Below are 25783 nucleotides of genomic sequence, written 5' to 3'. Positions count from 1 at the left end.
GATGCCTAAATAACTTATTAATGAAAATAAATGTGGGAGTCCGAGAAGTTTTGTTGATGCCAGCACGTTTGACCTTTTGCTGCACTGGTGGATGTTTTTTTAACATTTTAATGTCTCAAATGTTAGGTGATATCTAATGTGTATCTTGTGTGTACATTCCACATTAGAGTCAGCTATCACAACTTCATAAGTGCCAAGCCTTAGACTTACATGGGCTTTAAAAGTCCCACAATATGCTGCTTTAGAATATAGAGGCATTATGACCTTCCCAGCTTCTTGGCATTGGCCATTACAATCTTTTGATCGTGGATATGTGGAAATTGCATTCGGGAGAAATGGCCTCACTCATGAATGGGCAGGGTATACTTCCACGAGGACAGGGTTCAGTCTACAGCCTGAATACCATGTTAAACTGTTTATTTTACCGCTCCTATAATTGTCAGCATGCAAAACTGGGAATAATGAAGAGATTCAAAAATTAGAAGGCTGATCTTTCATGACCTTCCTTTGTCCCACAGTTCTGTGGAATTTCAAATCTGTTCCCACCAGTATTGTTGTTTCTAACATGGACCAGAACTTCTCTCTGCTTCCCAACTCTCTCTCAAAGTATTATAATAGTTTCAACATTAAGTGCTAAGTTGCCTTCTGTTATTCATTGTGCTTATTCCTCCAGATTTGCTAATTCAATTAACCAAGGTGGGAGCAGTTCAGCAGTGGCAGTGCTAGAATGTGTGTCCCCCTCTTGAGAACCTACGATATAGGATACTTATTGGATATTTTTCAAAAACCCAAGGTTGATCAAGTACAAAAATCAGCATCTTAGTGGCTAATCACAATTCAGATTACAACCAGCAGCAGTAATAATGCTTGCACCTAAGATACCCACCCAGTTAAAAGAGCGTTGAATGAGTGAGTGCCTTGTAGAATGATGCAATGCTCTGCTAACTCTGCAGAAGTAGCAAAATACAGTGTTATCCATCTGCAAATAATTAATTTAATTTCAGCCACCTTACTATTTTTCAATTTGTTTTGGGTTTAATTGAGCAGAAATCTTAAGCAGAGATGTTTCCTGAGAGGCAGCAGGGTTTCGTTTGCATAGTGTTTTTGCTCATCATAATGCTTTCCTTCCACCAATCATTCCAGGCTTGGAAGGAGTGTAGACCTTATTTGTAATACAAACAAAATCAGTTTATTTGAACACACAGCAAACGGGTTATTTGCCAGGTTGCAGCAGAGATCACACCACGCCGTGTGTATGTTACAGATTGAGTACAGGGTGGGTTCCACAACACCAGGTGCAACAAGCCAGCAGGTGGAATCCATAACCCTTTTTTTTCTGGATGAGATTTTCCATTGTGAAGACTCCATGTAGTGCCAGATTAAAAGATTGCAGAAAATAGCATACATTCCATGCTCAACTTTGGAGAATGCATTCCTATTTTGCATTGATCACTATGAAGAAAATTCAATTAAGTGAAGAACTTGTGAACTGTTACTTGGAAAACAAGGAAACATTTAAAATTACTGCTGCTTTCTTTAAAACCCCTGTCATAACCGTTTTTTCCTTTCCTTTTCTATGTTAGGAGAATATGTTTTATCATTTGCAGCCTGCATTGGAAATGAACAGATAGTTAAAATGATTGTGGCACATGGGGCACCTTTAAATGCACAAGATAAACAAGGTAGGATTGATATTGTATGTAATTAAGTTTAACTAGTGTTTGGGTTGTTTTCCTATGTTGTGGCATTCATTATTTCTGCATATTGCAGTGACATAGATTACCTATTTAATAGTCACTCAGTTAATGTAAGATGGCTTACAATTTCAATTGAAAGTCATTAATCAGCCCTCCTTTCTCAAGGATAAATGCTGAAACAAATGGTTTTTTTAAAATAACAAAACACACATAAAGTGGGATAGCTTGACTTGCCAGAGTGCTGGACCCATCAGAGTTGGCAGCATGGTTGGATAAGAGGGAGATAGAATAAACCTTGGAGATCAGCTTTGACTTCAGACACTATGAAGTGGTGCAAGGTCAAAGATACAGAAGGAAACTTACCACTGACTTGCTTCTTAGAAACGATAAATTTCAGCTCTAAGCTAATCAACTCATGGATAAAATTCTAGAAGACCTCTGTGGTGGAATTCAATGCCCATAACCAAGCATGTCTTGGTAGCACTGCAACCAACTGACCTAGGGGTATCCTGGAAGATGTAAGACTGTGTTTCCAGTACATCGTGAGTTAGGCAGCATGATGGATAAAAGTTGTTTGACCTCATCTTCACTGATCTGCCTGCTGCAGATGCATCCATAAGACATTGGAACAGAATTAGGCCATTCAGCCCATTGAATCTGCTTGGCCATTCAACTATGATTGATTTATCTTTGGTCTCAACCCTATTTTCCTGCCTTCTCCCCGTAAACTTCAACATCCTTACTAATCAAGAGTCTTATCAATCACTTAATGACTCAGACTCCACAGATTCACCACCCTGTAGCTAAAGAAATTCCTCATCACTGTTTTAAAGGAAAGGCTTGTATTCTGAGGCTTGGATTTCTGGTCCTAGTCTCTCACGCTATAAGAAACAATCTCCAAGTCCACTTTATTTTGGTCTTTCAATATTCAATAGGTTTCAATGAGATACCTTCCCTCCTTTTTCTAAAATCCAATGTACAGGCCTAGAACCATCAAGCAGTCCTCAAGCGTTACCCCTTTCATCCCGGGGATAAGCCTCTTCTGGACAGTCTCCAATGCCAAAACATCAATCTTTAGATATGGGTCCCAAAATTGTTCACAATATTCTAAACGTGATCAGACCAACACCTTGTAAAGCCTCTGTATTATGTCCTGCTTTTATGTTCTATCTCTTGAAATGAATGCTTACAATGCATTTGCCTTCCTTACCACTGACTCAACCTGCAAATTAACCTGCAGGGAATCCTGCACGAGGACTCCTGAGTGCACCTTTGCACCTCTGACTGCTGAATATTTTCTCCATTTAGAAAACAGTCTTTGCCTTTATTTATTTTGCCAAAGTGCATGACTATACACTTTCCTACACTATATTTCATCTGCCACCTCTTTGCCCATTCTCTCAATCTGTCTAAGTCCTTCTGCCAAACCCTGGCTTCCTCAACACTATCTTTTCCACCTGTTTTGTATCATCTGCAAATCTGGCCAGAAAGCCATCATTTCTGTCATCCAGATCATTAACGTATAATGTGAAAAGTAGTGGACCAAATACTGGCCCATAAGGACCACCACTCATCACCGGCAGTCAACTGGAAAAGGCTCTCTTTCTTCCCACCATTTGCCAATCTTCCATTAATGGTAGTACCTTCCCCGTATTACTGTGGGCTCCTAACTTGTTTAGCAGCATCATGTATGTGACACTTTGCCAGAGACCTTTTTAAAAATCCAAGTAACGAACATACACTGACTTTCTCCTTTGTCTATACTGCTTGTTACTAGAATTCCAACAGATCTGTCCCGCAAGATCTCCCCTTGAGGAAACCATTATGGAGTCCCCTTCAGCCTTTTTTATAATGTACTTCCAAGTTTCCTGAAACCTCGTCCATATAATGGACTTTAAAATCTTACCAACCACTGAAGTCAGGCTAACCATTGATCCCAGAGTGCCCAGTAATCACTGTACTGACCTTGTGGAAACAGAGATCCTTCTTAACACCTAGGAGAAGCTCAATCATAAAATGTGATTCTTCCATTGTTTTAAATAGAACAGATAAGGTGATATGAAATTTGGCATTCTTGAAGCTATGGAGTTTCAGTGTACTCTACCAAAATCTATACCTCATGGCCCAGCATATCTCACATTCTACCATTACAATCAAAGCAAGAGATCATCTCAGGTTCCGAGAATTGCAGTAGGGCAAGGCAGAGTAACACTGGGCCTACTTAAAAATCAAATGCCAATTGGGTGAAGTACTGCATGTGTGCCAAAAAACAAAAACGGTATGAAATAGAGTAAAGTGATCCCAGAATCGATAGATTAGATCAGGCTGTGCAGTGTTGACATAACTAGTGATGAACCATTAGACAACTAATAGTAGCAGGAGACTTCAAATTGATTCCTATCCTTAGCATTCTTGGGCCCCAGTATGAGAATGAAAATGGCTTGGCTGAAACAATTGCAAGCTAGTTCAAATAGAAGTATCAAGCAGATTCCACAGCCTTGCTTCTTTCCCAAGATCCCTATAATCACACAAGTCAATTCTGCTCATTCTATATGAAATCAAGAAATTGCTGAGAATGCCTTCTAGAGTTGGTCTTTCACTCGAAACCTAATTGTGCTTCCTAGTTCCAGTACAGTCACAGCATTGGCATTCATGCAGTACTTGCACACCAGTAGCATCTCTCCACTGATGCCTAATTTGGGTTTCACTAGAACCACCTAGCTCCACTCCTTCACCCAAATCCTGTGTGAACCTGAACTAAAGAGCTGAATTCCAGAGGTGAGGTGACTGTGACTGCCTTGAAATCAAGATAGTCTTTGACCAGGCCTGGCATAAAAGAACTCCAGTAAAACTGAGTCATAGTTTGCACTTCTCAGATGGCTGTGGTAGTTAAGTCGATCGTTCCAGTCCTAGGCCATCCCCAGCAAGAGTTGCTTACGGCAATAGCATAGGCCCATTCATCTTCAGCTATTTCATTAATGACCTCCCATTATGGAGTCAGAAGCTGATAAGTGCACAATTGTCAAATCCATTCTCAACTCTTCAGCCATCTGTGCTGTGTGCAACAAGAACCAAACTATGTTCAGACAGAGGTTGGGAAGTGGTAAATAACTTTTGAGTTAAGCGATGTCCATCTCCATCAAGAGAAAGCCGAACCATTTACTGTTGATGTTCAGTGGCATTAGTGTCTGCTGTCTTCACATCTTCAACATTCCGAGGGCCACCATTAACCAGAATTTCAACTGGACTAGCCTTGTAAGTACTTGACTATAAGTGCAGGTTTGAAGCTGGATATGGTGTGTAACCAACTTCTAACATTCAAAAATGTTTTGCTTTCCACATGATGCAAATCAGAAATCCGATGGAATAATTGCTTGCTTAAGTACTGCTTCAATAACATCAGGAAGATTGCCAATGCATACAGCCTGCTGGGTTGGCATTTTATCAAACACCCATTCTTCCTACTACAAGCACAAACATTATGTGCCATTCTAATGCACAACAAAAGCTATGCTGTGAGCACTCACAAACCTGTAGTCCAGAAAGTCAAGGGCATGAGACATTTAAGAATATCACTCACTGGTTCTCTCCAAGTCTCATGCCACACTGACTTGGAAATGTATCACCATTTCTTCACCACTGCAGGATAAACACTGGACTATGTGAGTCCCTTTACCAAGAGGGTTGCAGTGCGGCATCAACACCTGTTCAGAGTGGACAAGAATGGACAATAAATTGCTGGCTTTACAGCCTTGCTTGTATTCCAAAATAAAGGAAAATTTGAATATTTGTTTACTTGCCTATCTAAGCAGCCCCTTCATGTTTTCCATGTCAAAATGCATTGCTTGTGATTGTTGAAGAGCTCTTCTGATCGTTGTCTTTTCAACTTAGTATGCCCAAGTTCATTGTTTTAATATTTATTTAATCTTATTCTACCATGCTCTTTGCATTAAATCAAGACAACTAGATTAAGGGTGTCCTAAAGTATGGTATATTAGGATTGACAAGGATGTTGTAGGGTCTGGAAAACTTGAATTAAAAGGAAAGATTGAATTGGTTTGGACTTTATTCCTTGGAATGTAGAAGGCTGAAGAAAGATTTGATAAAGGTATACAGAATTAAGGGGTATGGATGTGATTTAATGCAAACAGGCTTTTTCCTCTGAGGTTCAGTGGCACTGCAATTAGAGGTCATGGGTTAAGGGTGAAAGGTGAAAAGCTTGTGGGGAACTTATTCACTCAGAGGGCGGTGAGAGTGTGGAACAAGCCGCAGCACAAGTAGTGCTTGCAAACTTGGTTTCAGTGCCTAGGGCAAGTTTGCATAGGTGTACGGATGGAGGGCTATGGTCCTGGTTGATGGGAGTAGGCAGTTTAACTGTCTCGGCACAGACGAGACAGATTGAGGGCCTGTTTCTGTGCTGTACCTTTCTAGAGGTATGACTGTACCGTGGAGCTGGAAGGAATATTGGGCACTCCTTCATTGTGGTCTTGTTTATTCTGACAATTCAGTTCTATTTTGGTTTAACTGTTCATGACTTAAAGATGGAGAGAACCAAATAATAATTAAAAATATAACTGGCAAATGCCCAAATTAAGAATATGGTGAAAGTATTCACTATCCCAGGAAACCTGCTGCATCCTAGAAAGTTGATAAGCAACCAAGATCCAACAGTACCTCTCAATATAATCAGTATTGCAGTAGGCAATATTGCAAAGTTATTTTTATACGAAAACTACATTTAAAATGTAGCGAAATTGATTTTCATCTCTTTCACTTGAATTGTACTCGGGAATGAACACAGGTTAGAGGGCATGTGGGAGAGGGGACGGTGATATGAGTGATGATGATCTGTATAATCCTGATGTTTTCAAGCCACAGAGCATGACCGGACCCCTTGGTCCACTAAGTCCACACCAACTATCAAACACCCATTTACTCTCATCACATTTTATTTTATCTACCATTCTATCAGTTCTATCCAGATGCTCATCAAACACTAAGGGGCCATTTAGGGTATCTTTGGGATATTAGAGAAATCTGAAGAAGCCGGAGGACATCCAGTTGGTCATAGATAGAAAACGTCCTTTCCACACTAAGCACCAGATTTCAGGGTTGAACTGGAGTGGTGAGCTCACAACTCTCTATAAAAACACATGCATTTTCACAGAGTGGAGAGTTATGAATAAGCAATATGCCAATAACTGGATCTTTGAAGTGGAAGAACAAAAGTAGGTAGTAGTCATCTCTGATGGAGATGAATTATAGGTACAAAATCAGTGCTCAAAGATCTCTAGTAACTATAAAGGTCTTGACATAGAAACTCATCCTTACTTGCTTTTGTTAAATCAAGAAATAACAAGGGCTGTATGTTTTATTCCCCTTCTAAGAGGTGGTTCTACTGACTTACACTGAAGTTTGATTTGGAAGCAGATCAGAATCCACAGCCACTGCTATATTGTCTGCTTAGTGTTGATTGAAGATGAATTCCCCTTCATCGGTACCCTTCAAGCAGCTCTCTTTGTGTGACACAAAACTGAAAACTAAATTGTTGGTGGATCTGAATCATGATCTGAAACATACTGCATTTTATGACTATATTCTGAGAAGCGGGGAACCTGCTGTTGAACATTATTAAATACCTTCAAATGGAAATTGCTGGCTGTCTATTCAATGAATGCGAGTAGGATGCATATTGGACATTAGCAATGCCTAGAGGAATAGTGGCTAACTAGCTGTATAATGGAGTAGGACAGCATTTCAGGTGGTTGTACAAGAAGCTGAATAGTAATGACATGGCACATCACCATTTCAGGAACTGATAAAAGGTACAATATCCCATTTATGTCCTGAAAGAACAAAACTATCTGTGAAATGTATGTGTGGAGAGTCTGGGAGAAAAGAAGATGTGTCTTTGACCCCTGTGGTTTTTTTTTGATTAACCTCAAAGCTATAACATCCTCAAAATGGGCTTCAAATCGTCAAAAACTACTGATACAAGAGTTATTGAGGAAGAAATCGCAAAAACAAGTAGTTCATTTATTCAAACAAGCAAAATTGCTACTTTGAACTTGAGTGTACCACTGGAGGGCAGATGCTAGGAGGTTTCCCACACTTGGAATGAACCCCATTGTGAACCATTCTAAGTTTTCTGACTTAGAATTTTAAGAAGTGTAATCCCATTGCAACTATTGAAATTGTGTTTGATTAACATGTAATGCATAAAATCTGATCTTTATAATACAAGCTTTGCACAGCTAAGACAGAAGCCAGGTCAAGCATGGTGGGGAGGCAGTAGATAACGAAATAGTCTTGGATAAATCGAAGGTCACAAATTTCAGTTGTTCATGACAAATGGGATTTTACTTGGTGTTCCAATTACTTTAAGCTACTATATCAGTGAATTATAATCACCATTTCTTGATTATATGCAATCACTTTATTGTATGTGAAACTAATATGGTTATGTTTTGTAAACACTACATGCTGAAGATTTTTTGAGGTGTGGGTGACTGTGAAACTGCCATTGGTTTATCCTTTATTTAGCACAATTACTAAAAGAATTAGTGATTCATTTAATGACTTCTAACTGGGATTGGCTGGACAGGTGAGCAGAAGTTGTCCAAAGGATTTTGAGTTTCATTTAAAACAGTGCTGATATGATAGAGAACTGTTTGAGTACTCTGTATTTGGTGGGGGGAGGACTTCTGATGCACATTGGGAGATTTGATGTGGCGTGCTGTCAGGATTTTACCAATGCTTTGTGTATTTCCTCCTGCTTAGGATTTCATCTGAAGGTATCCTGCATTACTTTTATTTAAGTAAATACCATTCAGGAATTGCCAGAAGAAGGGGTGCTCATCGCTGAGATCTGCAGCTTTGGGGATTAAAGATTCTTCTGTTGCAACTTGAGTAGTTCTGTATTGTGTGGCACTTCTTTCCAATATTGTCCAGTGTTCCACAGTTAGTAGAAACCTCAAGTAACAATCCTTGGAAACCATCAACAAACCTGAATTCTTTAGGCTCCAAAGGGCACAAGAGGAATAATTGCTTGCTGTTCCTTTTCTTAATCAAAGTCAGAAAGCTGTACAGCTTAGCAAAATAGAGGATTTTACCTAGTTCATTCAAGATAGTTTAATGTCATTTCCAGTACACAAATGTAAAGGAGAATGAAATAATTGTTACTCTGGATCTGATGCAGTACAAAGCACAATGCGATAAAGAACATAGTATACAAAAAAAATTAAATTCATATGATGTATATAGGTTGATTGTCCATAAAGTGACATTAGGCACAGGAGTGTGTATACATAACATGACTTGGAGGAAAGTTGCATTGAGAGAACTGCATTTAACACAAGGAGTGAATTGTTACAAATATTCCATTTTTGTAAGAATTTTTGAGCCAGAATTCTAATATTTATTAGTAAATCTGGACTTATAAATTGGCATGAATATTTATAGTTTGATCTCAAAAATTGAAGGTTCTTCAGCATGTTTGTTTAAAGTTTGGCACCTTTGTTGGCGTATTAAATCTTGCATTCCGATTTGGCTTATTCGTTTAGAGACTAGTGTGCAAGATATTAGAAGACAGCGTTGCACCTATTGGTGAAACATTAATGGCAGATTAAAGTGGACAGGAACACAACTGAGCAGCAACTATCTCAAGTCAGGAAAAAAAAACATGCAAAAACTAAAAAGAAAACCACACTGAGCTATGGTGTTCTTTTAACCTAGTATAACTGCCCTGAATTTTAAACTTGGACTTTCTGGAGTGAACCATTACCTTTGGGACAGAACAAAATGAATATCCAATGAAGACAAACTGGGATAGAAACTACTTCAAGGTAATAAAATATTTGTCCAGTAAGCCCTCTTGCAATATCTAAATGTCATTGAAAACGTACCTCAGAAAAAATGACATGTATTGCTGGACCAAAAGACCTGCTCCATAAAATCGGTGGCCCTATTTAAAAAAAATACAGTACATTAGGTTTAACTTCAGTATTAACTGAGCACAAAATAATCTAAATTGGATTGAATATGACATGCAGCCCAACAAGTATTAACTTTAATTTCATAGTTCTTAATATTTACAAGTAGAAAAATGAATTTAGATCAATTGTTCAAAAGTAAAAGCAACAACGACATCAATACTTAGCAGATCAGGTTGTAGCTCTGGAGGGGGAAAGAGATATTCAGTCAGATTGTACTGGCCTCAGCTTGGTGCCTGGAATGGCCACAATTTCTGCATGCCTGCATTTATCCATGTTGAATGTGGGGAATTGATCTCGCTGAACCATTTCACCCTGTTCTTAGCAACAGCTAGGTATAGAGACACTGCCCCTAAAACATTTCTGATAAGTCTTTAAGGTGTTAATGCTGTCACTGGTTTTTGACAACTGTAAATAATTATAAATGTTTTTAATGTCTCCTGATATTCAGAGACATTTAAACTAATAAGCTTGCATTAAAATGATTTTGAAAAGAGAAATTGCGCTCAATTGTTTGGATATAATTAAGAATTATAATTATAATTAAGAACCAAAGCAAAATTTAAGAAAATAACTAAGCAAACTTTTGTGTCCTTATCTAGATGCTAGAATCTCTGCTGAAATTGAAATAGATTCCAGAGGTCTGTGCTTGAGAGCGTGTGCTTTGAAGTCTAGGTCTTTCAACCATTTGTATAGCTGATTGCTGTTATTTTTTTACAATTGAAACTGAGACCTGGCCCAGAGTTTCAGCTTAGTGATCTTTCAGCAGAATGGAAAGAAGCTTTCAGATCACTTGATAAAGTATGTAATACAGTCACAGGTCCCTAGATTCAATATAAAATGTGTACCATAGAAAGTATAGATGGTGCAAAATATTGCAATAATTTTTGCAATATTTAACTTTTTATTGCAATATTTAGAAAGGAATTTTACACAATCTTTCTAAACAAGGTATTTTAAATCAAGTAATTATGCGTGTTCAAAGCAAATGTCCTTACAGCCTGCTCACTAAATCCTGTTTGCCCTTGTGTTTTCCAGTCTTTCTTCCCAAGTTTCAGAATTAATCTACTATTAGTCTCTTCAAATGAATCAACACCATTCCTAAATCTCAATTGCACCAGTCACCAGCAAACTAACAAATTAAACACAAAGACTTGGAGTTTGTAGTCAGCTGTGAAGGCATAATATTCGTTATTGGTCTGCAGGAAACATACCCACAATGATTAATGGAAATTTTCTTGTCTCTCACTGATCGCTGTGGGTGTCATTTCAAAGGAATTAATTACAGTCGATTCCGGTTAGTTGGGACACATTGGTACCAATACGCTTCAGCCCAATTAAGCGTCTGCCCTAATTATCTGTTTTCATGGAATTAGTTAAAAAAGAATAAAAGGGACAAACTGAGTAACAAATTACACATTTAAATGAAATGCGGAACAAATTAGAACTCTACCAGTACTACGGCAGTACTATAAAACTGTATTTGTTCTGAATAGTTATTGACAGAGTAATTAATCTATGTCTTGTTCTTTTGTCTGTAATGAACAAAATCAGTGTAGACACCTAGTGGACTGCCTTCACACAATGCTGTTGACTATTACGGCCTCCAAATCTTCATTTTCATTTTAACATTCAAGATGATTGCCAGTACCTTCAAATTCTTCATAGTTTCTAACTTGCTGAACTAGCGAAATCATTTCATTTTCACTCCTGGTCTTTCGTGGCATCTCTAAGCCTTCGTGCTTGAAACCACAGTGAGCAAAACAGTTCTGATTTCTCTCGCTGCTTATTTCTTGCCAACTATCAGTGACCCGAAAGTACTGTGTTTTTTTTTTAACACAACTGACGATAATGAATGACTTCGCACAAAACAGAGTTGTCTAATGGCCATGCAAGTGCACGCAGTTTGATAGTAGTTAGAAGCTGTTCGATGACAGTTTCCTGCCCCAATTAAGTGGCATAATGTTCCAAATAAATGAAGGGATCCTGGCTATTTTCTCAATTAGTTTTTGTTCTTTAATAGTTGCCCCAAATAAGTGGCTGCACCGATTAACTAATGGGCCAATTAACTGCAATTCACTGTATATCCAACCACCACAAAGCCATCAGGCTGGTTGGGCAGATATTTAAATTTTAAAATTGTCATGGCAAACGTTGCAGTGAAAAGTATCTATTAAACAAATAAATATTTTGTAATAGGATAAATAAAAATTGGAGCATACTCATAAAGTTATGGGAGTTGAAATATCATTAGCTTTTGACGAACATTATTTTTGAAACTGTTATTCTGGGGAAATAAGATGAATACAGAAAATTGTTTTTATCAGCATCAGAGAAGTTGTCTTGAAGTAATTTTCTGAAAACCATTTAAAAATCTTAACCTCATTTAACCAGGCTTCACACTTCCAATGTTTTTTTCTTTGCAGTGAAAATAGAGTGTAACTACCTGATATTTACGTCAAATCATGTTAATTCTGTGTGGTTTACCTTTGCAAAGATCGAAAAGCACTTGCTGTGAGGCAGTGTATCACTGGTAGCAAGTTCTGAATTTCTGTGTTTAATTATACACATGCAGAAGTCAGAAGTAGCTGTCAGTTTTACAGAGTGATAACAACGACTACCTTTAATTGCACCTTCCGTATGACTACTAATCCCTGGGCACTGAGGTGATGGGCAGCATTACAGGGAAAATGATTGTTCTGTTGTTGCAGGGCAATCTTAATCCTTCTAATGTAACTCAATGCAATATGCTCCATGTAATGTTTACTTTTAGGCAGCAAAAGTTTAGATATGTGCTGGCATTTTCAATCAATGCATTAGACCTAATGTTATTTTGTTGTTTTATAGGTAACACAGTTTTTCACATGCTTGTGCTGCACCCGAATAAGAGTATGGCCTGCAGAATGTACAATTTTATTTCGTCGCTTATTTCAAAGGAAAAAATTGAATACTTGGAGAGCATCACCAACAAAGATGGGCTGACTCCCATGAAGTTGTCAGCATTCGAAGGGGATGTAGCAGTAAGCTAACACGGTTCTACTTTATTAAATTTTGATAGTTTTTGACAGAGTGCTATTTAGTTGTCAACAATTTAATAGGAGCAGGTTTTCCAAAAAGCTGTTATAAATTTGGGGAAACTGTCATGTAAATGTTAGTATTTAAGGAATATGCAAAATCTACATTGTAAATTGCTCTTTGCATTATTGAGCTGGCCGTGCCTGCAACATTTTTTATTTAGCTCAGTATTAAATAGATTATTACAGTTTTCCTCACTTGAAAATTACAGCAATCTTATTCCTCAATTATTTTACTGTTAAAGTGGACCTGTGCTCTTCATAATGTGATTAAATCTAGTTTCTTTGAACAGAGTGGTCATTCAGCTTCTCAAATCTACTTTAACTTATAAACACTGCATCCATTTATCCATGCATTATTATCTGCTTTAACCAAAATAAATTCCTAACAATCTAAATCTTTTAAATTTTAACTAAACTAGTGTCCACTGCTTTCAGAAAAGCAAAACACAAATTCCAATCATCCCTAGATAATGATCAGAGAGGCAAGCTCCCAAAACTAGCTAGACATCTTCAGAATTTATCAAACAAAGAATATAGGCCAGAAATGTGTTGGAAGATTTAATTCTTGATTGGTAGCATTAAAGGGCAGCATCCACACTTTGCATTATGGCCCTGAACTACATGCAAGAGAGGATGCTACTTTCTAGCATGTTTAGTACAATGACCAGAGATAGAATCATAGAAACAGACCCTTCAGCTCACCTAGTCCCTGCCAAATCATTTAAACTGCCTATTCCCATTGACCTGCACCCAGACTATACCCCAACCATCCAAGTACCTATACAGACTTCTTTTAAATGTTGAAATTTGGCTTGCATGTACCACTTGCACTGGCAGCTCATTCCACACTCTCATGACCTTTTACTCTCATGTTTGCCTTAAAATTTTCACCTTTCACACTTAACCCATGACCTCTGGTTGTAGTCCAACCCAACCTCAGTGGGAAAAACCTGCTTGCTATCTACAGAACCCTCTTAGTTTTCTATACCTATGTCAAATCTCCCCTAAATTTTCTACTTTCCAAGAAATAAAGTCCTAACCTATTCAATCTTTCCTTATAACTCAGGTCCTTCATTCCCATCAACCTCCTTGTAAATTTTCTTTGCACTCTGTCAACCTTATTTATATCCTTCCTGTAGGTAGGTGAATCAAAACTGCACACAATACTTCAGATTAGGCCTCACAAATGGCTTATTCAACTTCAATACAACATCCCATCTCCTGTACTCAATACTTTGATTTTTGAAGGCCAATGTTCCAAAAGCTTTTTTTTCACAATCCTATCTACCTGTGACACCACTTTCAATGAATTATGGACCTATATTCCCAGATCCCTTGTTTGACCACACTCCTCAGTGCCCTACTGCTCGCTGTGTAAGACTTACACTGGTTTATCCTACTGAAGTGCAACACATCGTACTTGCCATCATTAAATTCCATCTTCCATTTTTCAAACCAGTTTTTCAGCTGGCCCAGATCCTGCTGCAAGTGCTGATGGTTTTCTTTCTGTCCACTACAGCCCCAATCTTCATGTCATCTGCAAACGTGCTGATCCAGTTGGTGACATTTTCATCCACATCATTGATATAGATGACAAGCAATAACAGACCCAGCATTGATCCCTGCGTTGTGGCACTCCACTAGTCTCAGGCCTCCAGTTAGAGAGACAGCCCTTATGACCAGTCTTTGTCTTCTCCCACAAAGCCAGTGTACTACTTCATCTTGTATGCAGAGTGACTGAACCTCTTTGACCAACTCCCATGCGGGACCTTGTCAGATGCCTTGTTAAAGTCCTTGTAGACAACATCCACTGCCTTGCCTTCATCAGCTTTCCTGGTAACTTCTTTGAAAATCTCTCTTAAGATTGGTTAGACATGACCTACCCTGCACAAAGCCATATTGACTATCCCTAATCAGCCCATGTCTTTCAGATAACACGCACTGTATATCCTGTCCCTTAGAATATCTTACAATAACTTTCCTACTATTGATGTCAGGCTTACCAGCCCATAATTTTCTGGTTTAGTTTTAGTGCCTTTCTTAAATAGTGGAACAACATTAGTTATCCTCTGGTACCACAACTGTCACCAAGGATGAATTAATTATCTCTGCCAGGTCCCCTGCAATTTCTGCACATAGCTCCCACAGGGGAGCCACAGGAATGCTACATCAGGCCCTGATGATTTTGTCCACCCTAATTTGCCTTAGGACAACAAACAGCTTCTAATCTGTCCATGACCTCGCTGCTGCTTTTTCTCTCTTGTATAGACACTGTGTCAATCTCCTGAGTAAATATAGTTCCAAAAAAATCCACTTAAGATCTCCTCCCCATCTCTTTGGCTCCATGTAAAGATGACCATTCTGATCTTCCAGAGGACCAATTTTGTCCCTTGCAATCTTTTTGCTCTTAACATATCTGTAGAATCCCTTATGATTCTCTTTCACCATGTCTGCTAGGGTAACTTTATGTTTCTATACAGAAGAAGGATACATTTTTCTTCCTGAATGTTGCTGAGTTGATTACTTGGTGTTGCCTTGTAATTTGGAATTGAGGAAGTGAGTTCTCATGTGTAAGTGAAGCTGCTACTGCAGATTGATGATGGCATTGGTAAATTAGGCTAGTCATACTTTCCCCAGCTTGGGTTACTGCCACTGTCATCCCTGAAACTCACCAAAGCCTCAGCAACTGTTACTCCCTCCCAGTCGCTCATCAGCTCCAAGTTTCAATTGGTTTGTTACTTGTTGGCAAGAGTGTGCTTTCCTGTTAGTCAATGATGCTTACATGTGATATGCCCACAACAGCCGGAAAAAGACAGTAAAGTGTAAAATATATCTGTTAAACATGTCTTTGAGTTAGAATGAGACTGTGAGCTGGACAGCACATGAATATTTGAGAGAGTTGACATATCTGGCTTTGGTTGTTGGAAAGGCTATACATCTGTAGTTCTAGTAATTTGTGTTCTTAGACAGTTTGTCTTTACAATGCGAATAAATGTATTTCCATTTATTTGAATTTGCTTAAACTGTGAGAGACATTCCAGATGGCTAAGCTGGAAAATTATTTGTGTTTGTACTCTACCCTGTAATATACCTGACCATTCGTACCTACTTGGTCAGCAGATCTGGTAATGTAGTTTTTCCCTAATGTGACATTGTAAACATAATGTGATATTGGTAATTGCTTGAATGAAGATAGATTTTATTGTATGCTTTTCTAACAGATGTTTAGTCATTTCATGCAGAAGAGAAAGCAGATTTATTGGGCATTTGGACCTGTATCCTCCACCTTGTATGATCTTACTGGAATTGATACCTGGGGTGATGAACTCTCTGTCCTTGACATCTTATGCTCGAGCAAGAAGAAGGAGGTGAGTGATAGAAATGCTTATACTGAGATTGCAATAACCGATTTTCCTTGGTTGTTTCACAGAGCACCACTGTGTGAGTGCACGACTGCGCAGTAACTGAAATGTTTCTGCACACGTAGCCTTTGCTGCACAACTGGAGTTTGATTTTATATAATGTTTTATTAAAATGGCGTGCAATTTTTAGGCCGTGTTATATATTTAAAAAAAAATTTGCTCCAAGCAATGGCTGGTTCACGCAAGTGTTAAATAATAAATAAATAAATGGAAGGAACATTGCAGAACACTATCAAAATAATTTAACACCAAGACACACAAGGAAATAAAAGGGGAAAATGTGGATTTTTTGTTCATCCAGTTAATGGTAAATGCTTTGATCTTATCACCCAAGGGAGTGGTAGAGGCAGATCCCTCATCACTTTGAAGTAGTACAAGAGGAATCATGACCACCAGAGATATGAAATTAGTGCTAAAACTATTATGAATGCAATGGGCTAAATACTCTGCATTTTTATGAAATGTCTAGAAAATATTATTTCTGTGATTGTTTTGAAATTTACTATGAAGAAATTTAGCATGAATTTTACTGTGAAAGCTTTAATGAGACCAATCTTGGAGAATTGTGTGCAGTTCTGTTTGCCTCATTATGGGAAGGATGTGGAGAATGTGTAAAGGGTATAGACGAGGTTCACCATAATGCTGCTCGGTTTAGAGGGTATAAACTGTAAAGAAAGCGTCGCCAAATTTGGGTGTTCTGCCTACAGCATTGAAGAATGAGGGGAGACCTGATAGAGGTTTTTAAAATTATGAGAAGCATAGACAGGGTAAGGAGTCAGAATCTTTTAATGAGGAAAGAAATGTCAAATGCCAGAGGGCATGCTTTTAAGATTAGAGGAAGGAAGTTTAAAGATGACATATGAGGGGCAAGTGCTTCACACAGAGCTTGGAATAGGTGTCGTGAGTGGTAGTGAAAGCAGTCATCTTGGTAGAATTTAAAATCCTTTTTGATAGACACGTAAATGTGAAGGGAATGGTGGGATATGGATGACATACAGGAGGAGGATATTGACATCAAGATCGGCACAGTATAGTGGGCTGAATTGTCTGAATGATGCTGTCCAAAAGCTAGTCAAAGTATTGTTAAATTTTATTTCAGAGAGGCAGAGAACACTGGAGCATTTGGAAGCATAACAGACTGATTTAATTTAGCAAAGCTGAAGTGATCAGTGTTGAAGGAGCACATGCTTCTTGTAGGTCAATTGGAGGTTGCAGAGGTGAACAGGAGCAAGGGCAGAGAGGGAATTGAAAACACGGTTGAGAGTAAGTTATTGATTAACCAGGAACTATTGGTTGGTTGTTCCCAGCAATGCCCCCCAACCCCCACAGATCTTTGCAGAACTCTTATGAGGATTCAAAGACCCTGCAGATAAGGTAGGAGTGAAGTCATTAAGGCTTCCACCTAATTTTCCTGATGCTTCATTTGTCAGAGAATCAAATTGTCGGATGATCATTTTAACTATGCCCTTGTACTTAAATTGAGAGCTTCCATTTCACTTTGATAGACTTGATTAAATTTTATAAATTGGAATCCAGAGGAGCTCTGAGGGTGTAGCTAAATTAATACTAACTTCTTTTAAATAGGAAGGCTCAAGGATAAGTACCAAAATATACACTGTGGAATGTCTGTCAGCATGTCTTCTGTCTGTGGAAGTTTTGTAGGGATTCCAAGTGAGGCCCTAAGAGCCAGATTTTGCAGATAAACTTACTCCCATTCACAGTCTTTGGAGTTGATTTTACCAGAGAATCATTCATTGAGTTAATCTAGTTTCCTGCCAGCAGTTTTGATTTATTTATCTTGCCCATTTCTCTGCATCAGTTTTACTTCAATTCAAGTAGGTTGGCAGGTCAGCAAGGGATTGCTTGGTGACTGAGGTTAACCTCTCTGGAATTAACTTGTGTCTCCATCTGGAACTTGATCATGGTTATGGAGGCAAAAATTTTTAAAGCTATGATTCACCAGGATCATTAATAATGAAACATTTCCACCATTGTTTTATTCTTGTGTCTGTTCTAAATATTCAGCCGCAATATCATAATTATGACGTGACTTCTACCATATCCAACAGGGTTCTACCACCAAGCACACTTTTCCTCCCTCCCCACTTCCCGCTTTCCGCAGGGATTGCTCCCTGTGCAACTTCCTTCTCTGTTTGTCCCTCCCCACTGATCTCCCTCCTGGTACTTATCCTTGCAGGTGAAAGAAGTGCTACACCTGCCCCTACACCACCTCCCTCACTACCATTTATGGCCCCAAACAGACCTTGAGGTGACACTTCACCTGTGAGTCGGTTGGGATCACCCACTGCTCCCAGTGTGGCCTCCTGTATATCGGTGACACCTGATGTAGTTTGGGAGACTGCTCATCTGCCAGATAAAGTGGGATCTCCCAGTGGCCGCCCATTTTAATTATACTTCCAATTCCCATTCCAACATTTCAGTCCTTGGCCTCCTGTACTGCTGCAACAAGGCCATACTTGGGTTGGAGGAGCAACACCTTGTACTCTGTCTGGGTAGCCGCAAACCTGATGGCATGAACATCGATTTGTTGAACTTCTGGAAATTACACCCACACCCCCACCTTCACCGTTTCCCATTCCCATGTCGCTTTCACCTTACCTGCCCATCACCTCCCACCTCCCTCTGATGCTCCGCCCCCTTCCCTTTCTTCCATGGTCTTCTACACTCTCCTATCAGATTTCCCCTCTCCAGCCCGTTACCTCTTTCACCAATCAACTTCCCAGCTCTTTATTTACCACTCCCCCTCTCCCAGTTTCACCTAGCACCTGCCATCTTGTTCTTCCTCCTCGCTCCCATCTTCTCACTTTGACATCTCATTTTTTTTTTTCAGTACCGATGAAGGGTCTTGGCCCAAAATGTCGACTGTTTATCTTGTCCATAGATGCTGCCTGGCATGCTGAGTTCCTCCAGCATTTTATGTGTGTTGCTTGGATTTCCAGCTTCTGCAGATTTTCTCGTGATTGTGACCATAATTAACTGTTTGACACGACTGTCTTAAATGCACCTACTGTATGTGCTATGTTTTAGAGTAAAACTTTATGTTGATGTTTTAAATTTAAGAAGTATTTATTAGAGTTTAATAATAGTTAAACTTTAATAAATAATAGTTAAAAAGCAATTACTTCCCATCATAGCTCTATACCCTTCTGGATATAAGCTTGTCTAAATACTGTGCTTGTAGTATAAAATATTCCTCCTGAGATTGAATTATAGAACTAAAATGGAACTGAATAACTCAACAATGCTTGAGACTAACAAACTCTTCTTTTGCCTTCGATCTAAACTGAGCTTCAAATCTCATAAGTCATTGCTCACTTCATTCCCTGCCCTAAACTATCTCTGCTCCATATTCACTGTTGGTTACTGATCCACATTCTTCACCATCTCCAAGGAGGATTTTCAAATTTATTAGATGGTCATCCTTCATAAATTTCATGCAATTGAAAATTTTCTGCCATCATTCTACCTGACCAAGTTGCTTATAAACCTGCTAACTGGCACTGGCTTAATATTCAAACTTATTAATTTCAATATTCCTGCCTTTACAACACAATACAGATCTTTTGGCCTATGATGTTATGCTGACTTTTTAACCTAATTTACTATCATTCATGTGCCTATCTATGAGTTTCTTACATGCCTCTGCTATCATCCCTAGTAGGGCATTCCATGCACTCATCCCTTTCTTTGTAAAGAACTTGCCTCTAATTTGCCTCGCCATAATTTCTAAAATCACCTTAAAATTATGCCTCCCCAAGGGAAATTATCCTGTCCTGGGGAAAAGAGTCTGACTGTTCACTCTATCTACTCCTCTTATCATCTTGTACACCTCTATCAAGCCACCTCTCATCATCTTTGTTTGAAAGAAAAAAGCCCTGCTCACTCAATCTATCTTCATAAGATATTCCCTCTAGTCCAGACAGCATCCTGGTAAATCTCCTTTGCACCCTGTAAAGCTTCCCCATCCTTCCTATAATGAGGTAACCAGAACTGAACACACTATTCCAAATGTGGTTAAACCATCATTTTATAGAGCTGCAACATTACCTTGTGGCTCTTGAACTCACTAATTCCCCTACTAATGAAGGCAAGCGCACTGTAAGCCTTCTTAACAATCCTATCAATTTGTGTGGCAACTTTGAAGGAAAGAATTGATATAGACCCCAAAATCCCTCTGTTCTTCCACGTTGCTAAGAATACTGCCATTAACCCTGTATTCTGCATTCAAACTTCACCTTCCTAAACGAATCTTCGCATTTTTAATTGGGCTGAATGCATCTGCTACTTCTTAGCTCAGCTCTGCATCCTGTCAATGTCCATTTGCAACCTACAACTCACTACTGCTGTCTTCCTTCTCCACTCCCCCAGCTTCTCCCCTTACCCTCATTACATTTACATCATCTACATCACTTGAAAGTTTATTTCCAACACTGCCTTAAGTCTTGTGTTTATGTTTAGTGTTTTGCTTTTCTGACAGCCAGATTGGAATAAGTTCAAGTGCTGCAAGAATGCATGATTGGTATTGGATATTTGATGTTTAAGGTACATTATATGAAGCTAAGTGAGCCAAAGTAAAAATGAGCTTCAAGAAATTGCAAGTCGTAATCTTAACTTATTTCTGTTCTTCTTTAAGGCCCGGAAGCTGCTAAAAATCACTCCAGTTAAAGAAGTGCTGCATCATAAGTGGACTAATTATGGATTCAAATATTTCCTATTGTGGACTACACTTTACTTTTTATACACAATCATTTTTACTGTCTGCTGTGTGTATCGTCCTCTTACTCCAGCAGGGCCTGATGGGGACAACATCACCATTATGGTTCCGAAACCATTAAACGTAAGAGCAAAAAAGCAGAATTGTTATCCACATAATTGTGTTTATAAAAAAATAGTTTCTCAGTGTTAACTTTTTCAGATCACTCCATAATCTTACCCCTCATGGACTTGTGCAGCACAGAAACCGACTCAGTGTCTCACCGGGTCCATTGTACACACACTAGTACAATGTAAATGGCCCAAATGTTAGCGTAGCAAATGTGGGTAACCAATTTTACAGGACTGCAGTGCTACTTTTTAATTAAATATTGTGCAATTTGGCAATTTAGGGTGACAAGGCAAAATAATATTTAAAAGATCAAAAATTAAAAATAACATCAAGGCAAAAGAATGTCAAGATGGCGTCTTCATGCAGTCTTCATTGAAAGGATTGCTCAGACTTGGTTATTTTTTAAGTTCATAGAGTTTAGGGGCAGGGCGGAATTAGAGGTCAGGCCTCTGCTTCATGCCCCATGGATGTGGGATGAACACATCTGCAGTCGAGGCTTCTATTCCACATTCGAAGGCCAGCAATGTGGACATGAAGACGAAGGATATTTGTGGTTGTCGTGCTGTCCCAGGTCAGTGCGTATCTGTGCAAGGAGGAGGTGAAGGCTGATCAGTCCACATGCTCAGAGTTAGAGCCTTGGGGTCTCATCAGTTAGTCCAGGGGTTGGTATCGAAGATCGAAGCCCAGAGGTCCAGAATTTGTAGCCTAATGGCTGAAGCCTAGAGGTTCGGAGGCCTGTCCTGGAGTTGGAGAACTGGCTGTCATTGGGAGGGAGGAAAGGTGCATGTTTTGTTATTAATATACGAACTAGAAACAAAATGACAGCCAGTTTTAAAAACTCTACCTAAGAAAATGATTCTGAATTAACAGGACAAAATCGCAATGAATCTCCGGTTAATAGTCATCTTAATACTTCTCAGCTCTCTGGCAAGTTATTCAATTGGTACAAGTATTAAAATATTCAGTAGTCCTGCCGTGGAGTTTTCTGCTCAATGACGGGCAAAAACCAATAGAAAACAGTGTAAATTTGCAAGGATACATTGAAGTTTTCATAGAATCCTCACTATTATTATCATAACTGTTTTTGTTGTTGGTCCAGTGGTTGAAATCTTTGTGCTTTTTGATGAAAAGGTACTTCATTCTGAAAATAATATGCTTATGCAAATTCTAATGTAGAAAGTGTGATGACTGTTTAGAGAAGAAGGATACCAAAAATGTATGTAGAGGACCATAGAAAACGAGTGTATCTAGTGAGGGAGCAATAGAGGGGAATATGATTTTTCAAAATTAGGTATCTTTTTAAGACTAATTATTCCTGTTTCAAAGGGATCTAATGAGGCTTATAATAATGAAATTAAAGTGGACCATAATTACAGGCAAATTGATGCATAAAATGGTGTGGATTCATTGGAAAGAGTCAACGTGGGTTTGAGAAGAATTGGCAGTTTACAAAACAGATAAAGCAAATACAAATAAAGCTGTTGAAGAGAAAATTATCTGATCTTGTTTCATGTAAGAATTTGGTTGAGAAAACTTAGGACCTTTGCATTAAAGGCAACAGACAGATTAACAATTGAGAGACAGACAGTATGATAGTAAATACTTATTTCTGATCCTGATCCACTGATTTAGTAGGTTTCACTTATAATATTCTAGTTATGTGAACTTAAGCCAAAGGGAGGACATACAGGAATGTTCTGGTTATATCAAAACAGAAGAAAATCTGTCAGGAAAAGTGGAGGTGCAGGCAGAAGACCAAACAGGCTATGAGCAGAAACTTTTCAGAAATGATGCAAAAAGAATTCTTTATGATGCATCTATGTTTAAGCTATTTCTGAAGATAGACAATTAACAGAACATAAGCAATAAAGTAGGAGCATAGAAATTGGAAGATAAGAAAATGTGTAATGAAAAAAGAAAACAGACGTAAAAGAAGGTATTAAACAAATGTGAGGGAAAACGAGTGGACAATTAGAATTGGGTGCAGACAAGAATGAATAGTGACCGAAATAGTGAATAAATATCTTGGTGGGCTGGGTATCTTGGTAGGAGGGTGGGCCTTCTGAACATAATAAAGGAGTGCCAATATTTCACTGAGGGATATTGCTACAAATAAGGTAGATTGCAATGAGATACTTGACTAACTAAGCAAACATAGCAAGGATAAAACAAGCAGATATTGTATATAAGTTTGTATTTAATAAACTGAATAAGATGCATCTAGGCACACGGTTAAGTGAAGAAAGGAGTGGAGTGTGGCTTTGTTACAGAATGCCAGAGGCTAAGATTGCAGGAACTTCACTTGATTAGGCAAAAAAATAGGTTGTGTTGTTCAGTGGGCAGTTTGCTATCTTCTGCTTACTGAGTTACATTCAGAAACTGGAGATACGGTATGACCAATTAAAAGTTAATTATAATTAATAGATGGAGTAGGATGGAATAATTTGGAAACAATTTCAGTGGAAATAAAAATGTGCTCATAAGATTTACTGTAATGAAATATGAAATTATTTTGGTGAGAAGTATAGGTGGAGCATATTTTTGGAAATGAGCAAATAGACTGAACAGAGGGGAAAGATGTACGCAAATACAGATGTTATTTAATAGATGCAGTAACTTAAGTTGATGTAATTTGTGCAAATGAACTGCAAACTGATTAGTTAGGACTTATTAAATGAGGCTTGTAAGGAACCAAGTAGCGTCTGAGTAAATTTTGAAAAACAAGGAGACAATAAATATTGGTTAATTGGCTTGTTATTATTCTCACATGGGCCAAGAAACACAGATCAAATCATTACACAGAGTATTGAGATAGGACAAGATAAAACAATAACAGAATGCAGAATAAAGTGTAGCAGCTACAGATAAAGTGCAGTGCAGGTAAACAATAAGGTGCAAGGTACATTGTGAGGTCAAGACTCCTTTGTATGGTACTAGGGAACTATTCAATAGTCTTGTAACAGCAAGTTAGAAGCTGTCCTTGAACCAGTGATACATGCTTTCAGGCTTGTGTATCTTCTGCCCAATATTGGATCATGTCTAGAATATCCGATTTGGTTTTTTACTCTGGGTAGTAATGAGACAGGTGGAACAAAGTTGTTTAAGCTAACACTTAAATAGCAGTTGGGTTCAATCTTCATATTTCAAATGAATACCCCTATATTTCTTCAGGATCCTTGCTCATTAATTTATAAAACCACATTAAAATTGTTGAATAGGATCATGACACTAATAGATAATGTTTCCTGGAGATTCAAGCTACCATTTTTCCTGTACTTGAGCCTCTGAATTTGCACCATTTAAATCATGTTGCCACAAATTGAGGTACCATATCTTGCAAATTGCCCTTTTTGCTTTAGGTTACCCTCTATTTCCATTTAATTCTGAGAAGCTCAGAAATAGTCAATAATATCCAAATGTCAAACATAAAAATACTAATTGTTGTTTATTCTGGTGGTATTTCCAAATCTTCCAGTTCTGGAATTTCATTAACTTGTCTCTGCAATTGGTAAACTAGCTTTTTTCTGCCTGCACTGCAAGCTGTTTGTTAATTAATTTAACGGGCAAATAATTAACTTTCCTCTTAAAGGAAATAACCAAAAGATCTATATAACGCCTTTGATAACCTTAGCCAAATCACTTTGCACCCAAAGAATTATTTTCCCATAAACAGCAATGACAAATGATCAAATGATCTACTTCTGAGAATGATAAATATTGTCCAGATGGGGAAATGTTTTGCTGGGTGGGATGGATATGTTGGTAGTTGTGTGACAAAGGATTAGAGAACAGGAACATAAGCAATAGGAGCAGGTGTAGACAATCATATTTCCTGTCATTAAGAAGATCATTGCTCAGCTTCTACCTCAACACCATTTCCCTGTTTTATCCCAATATTCCTTAATTTCTTTAATGTCCAGAAATCTATTCATCTCTACTTTGAATTTCAATCAATGATTGATTCTCCACAGCCCTCTGGACATTGTCAAAGTTTCACCATTCTTTGAAGAAATATTGCAAATTTTTAGTCTAAAATTCTTTGATGTCTGGATATTAGTGATATTTGCGGAACGAGATCTCTGAATTTAACAGGAGGTCAGAATAGTTCTAAAGCTGCACCTTGTTCAAAACTCCTCAGCCTGGAACAATGTCTTCCCTGCATCCATCCTTTTCAGTCTTGTAAAAAAAAAGTACATTTTAATGAGGTTACATTTAATTTTTCTAATCTCAATGAATACAAGCCTTATCTATTCAAATCTTGCCTCATATTACAGCCCTACTATCTTAGGAATCAGCCTGGTAAGCCCTTGCTATTTTCCCTCAAATCTATCCTTTTTGAGTAACAAGACCTAAATTATGTATAATACCTCAGGTGAGGTCTCACCAAGACCTTATGCACTGGTAGCAAGGCTTGTTTACTCATTTACTCAAATGACTTCCAATGAAGGCCAATGTATCTTTTGCTTCCTAGTTGCCTAATGAACCTGTATGTTAGTTTTCAGCGACTTGTGTATAAGGGTTGTGTATTGTACGTCCAGGATCCCTTGTACCAACATTTCTCAAATTCTCAATGTACTGGGGAAAGACAAACAGCTTTTCCATTTTTGTTCCAAATTGTATAATGTCATATTTGTCCTTGCTGTTCCATTGCAACTCAGTCATTTAGCTTGTCTATATTCCCTTGAATTATTATTCTTATTCACATACCTATTCCTACCCATATTCCCATTTAATTTTGTGTCATCAGAAA

The 25783-nt window shown here is 38.3% G+C and overlaps 1 protein-coding gene across 3 annotated transcripts in view; it reads left to right on the top strand.

Moving 5' to 3' along the window:
* Positions 1-25783, top strand: part of LOC140725499 (transient receptor potential cation channel subfamily V member 6-like) — an 89873-nt gene that overhangs the window by 43440 nt on the left and 20650 nt on the right. For 2 of the 3 annotated variants that reach the window (XM_073041027.1, XM_073041029.1), the window contains 4 exons: positions 1584-1682; positions 12536-12708; positions 15987-16133; positions 20842-21045. In XM_073041027.1, the coding sequence (XP_072897128.1) occupies positions 1584-1682; positions 12536-12708; positions 15987-16133; positions 20842-21045 (623 nt within the window). The remainder of the gene's footprint in view (positions 1-1583; positions 1683-12535; positions 12709-15986; positions 16134-20841; positions 21046-25783) is intronic. The other variant, XM_073041028.1, reaches the window with a different exon arrangement.

This window comes from Hemitrygon akajei, chromosome 3 (assembly GCF_048418815.1).
Source record: "Hemitrygon akajei chromosome 3, sHemAka1.3, whole genome shotgun sequence".
NCBI lineage: Eukaryota > Metazoa > Chordata > Chondrichthyes > Myliobatiformes > Dasyatidae > Hemitrygon > Hemitrygon akajei.
The sequence above is the reverse complement of the archived record's forward strand: the minus strand, read 5'-3'. Positions and strand labels throughout refer to the sequence as shown.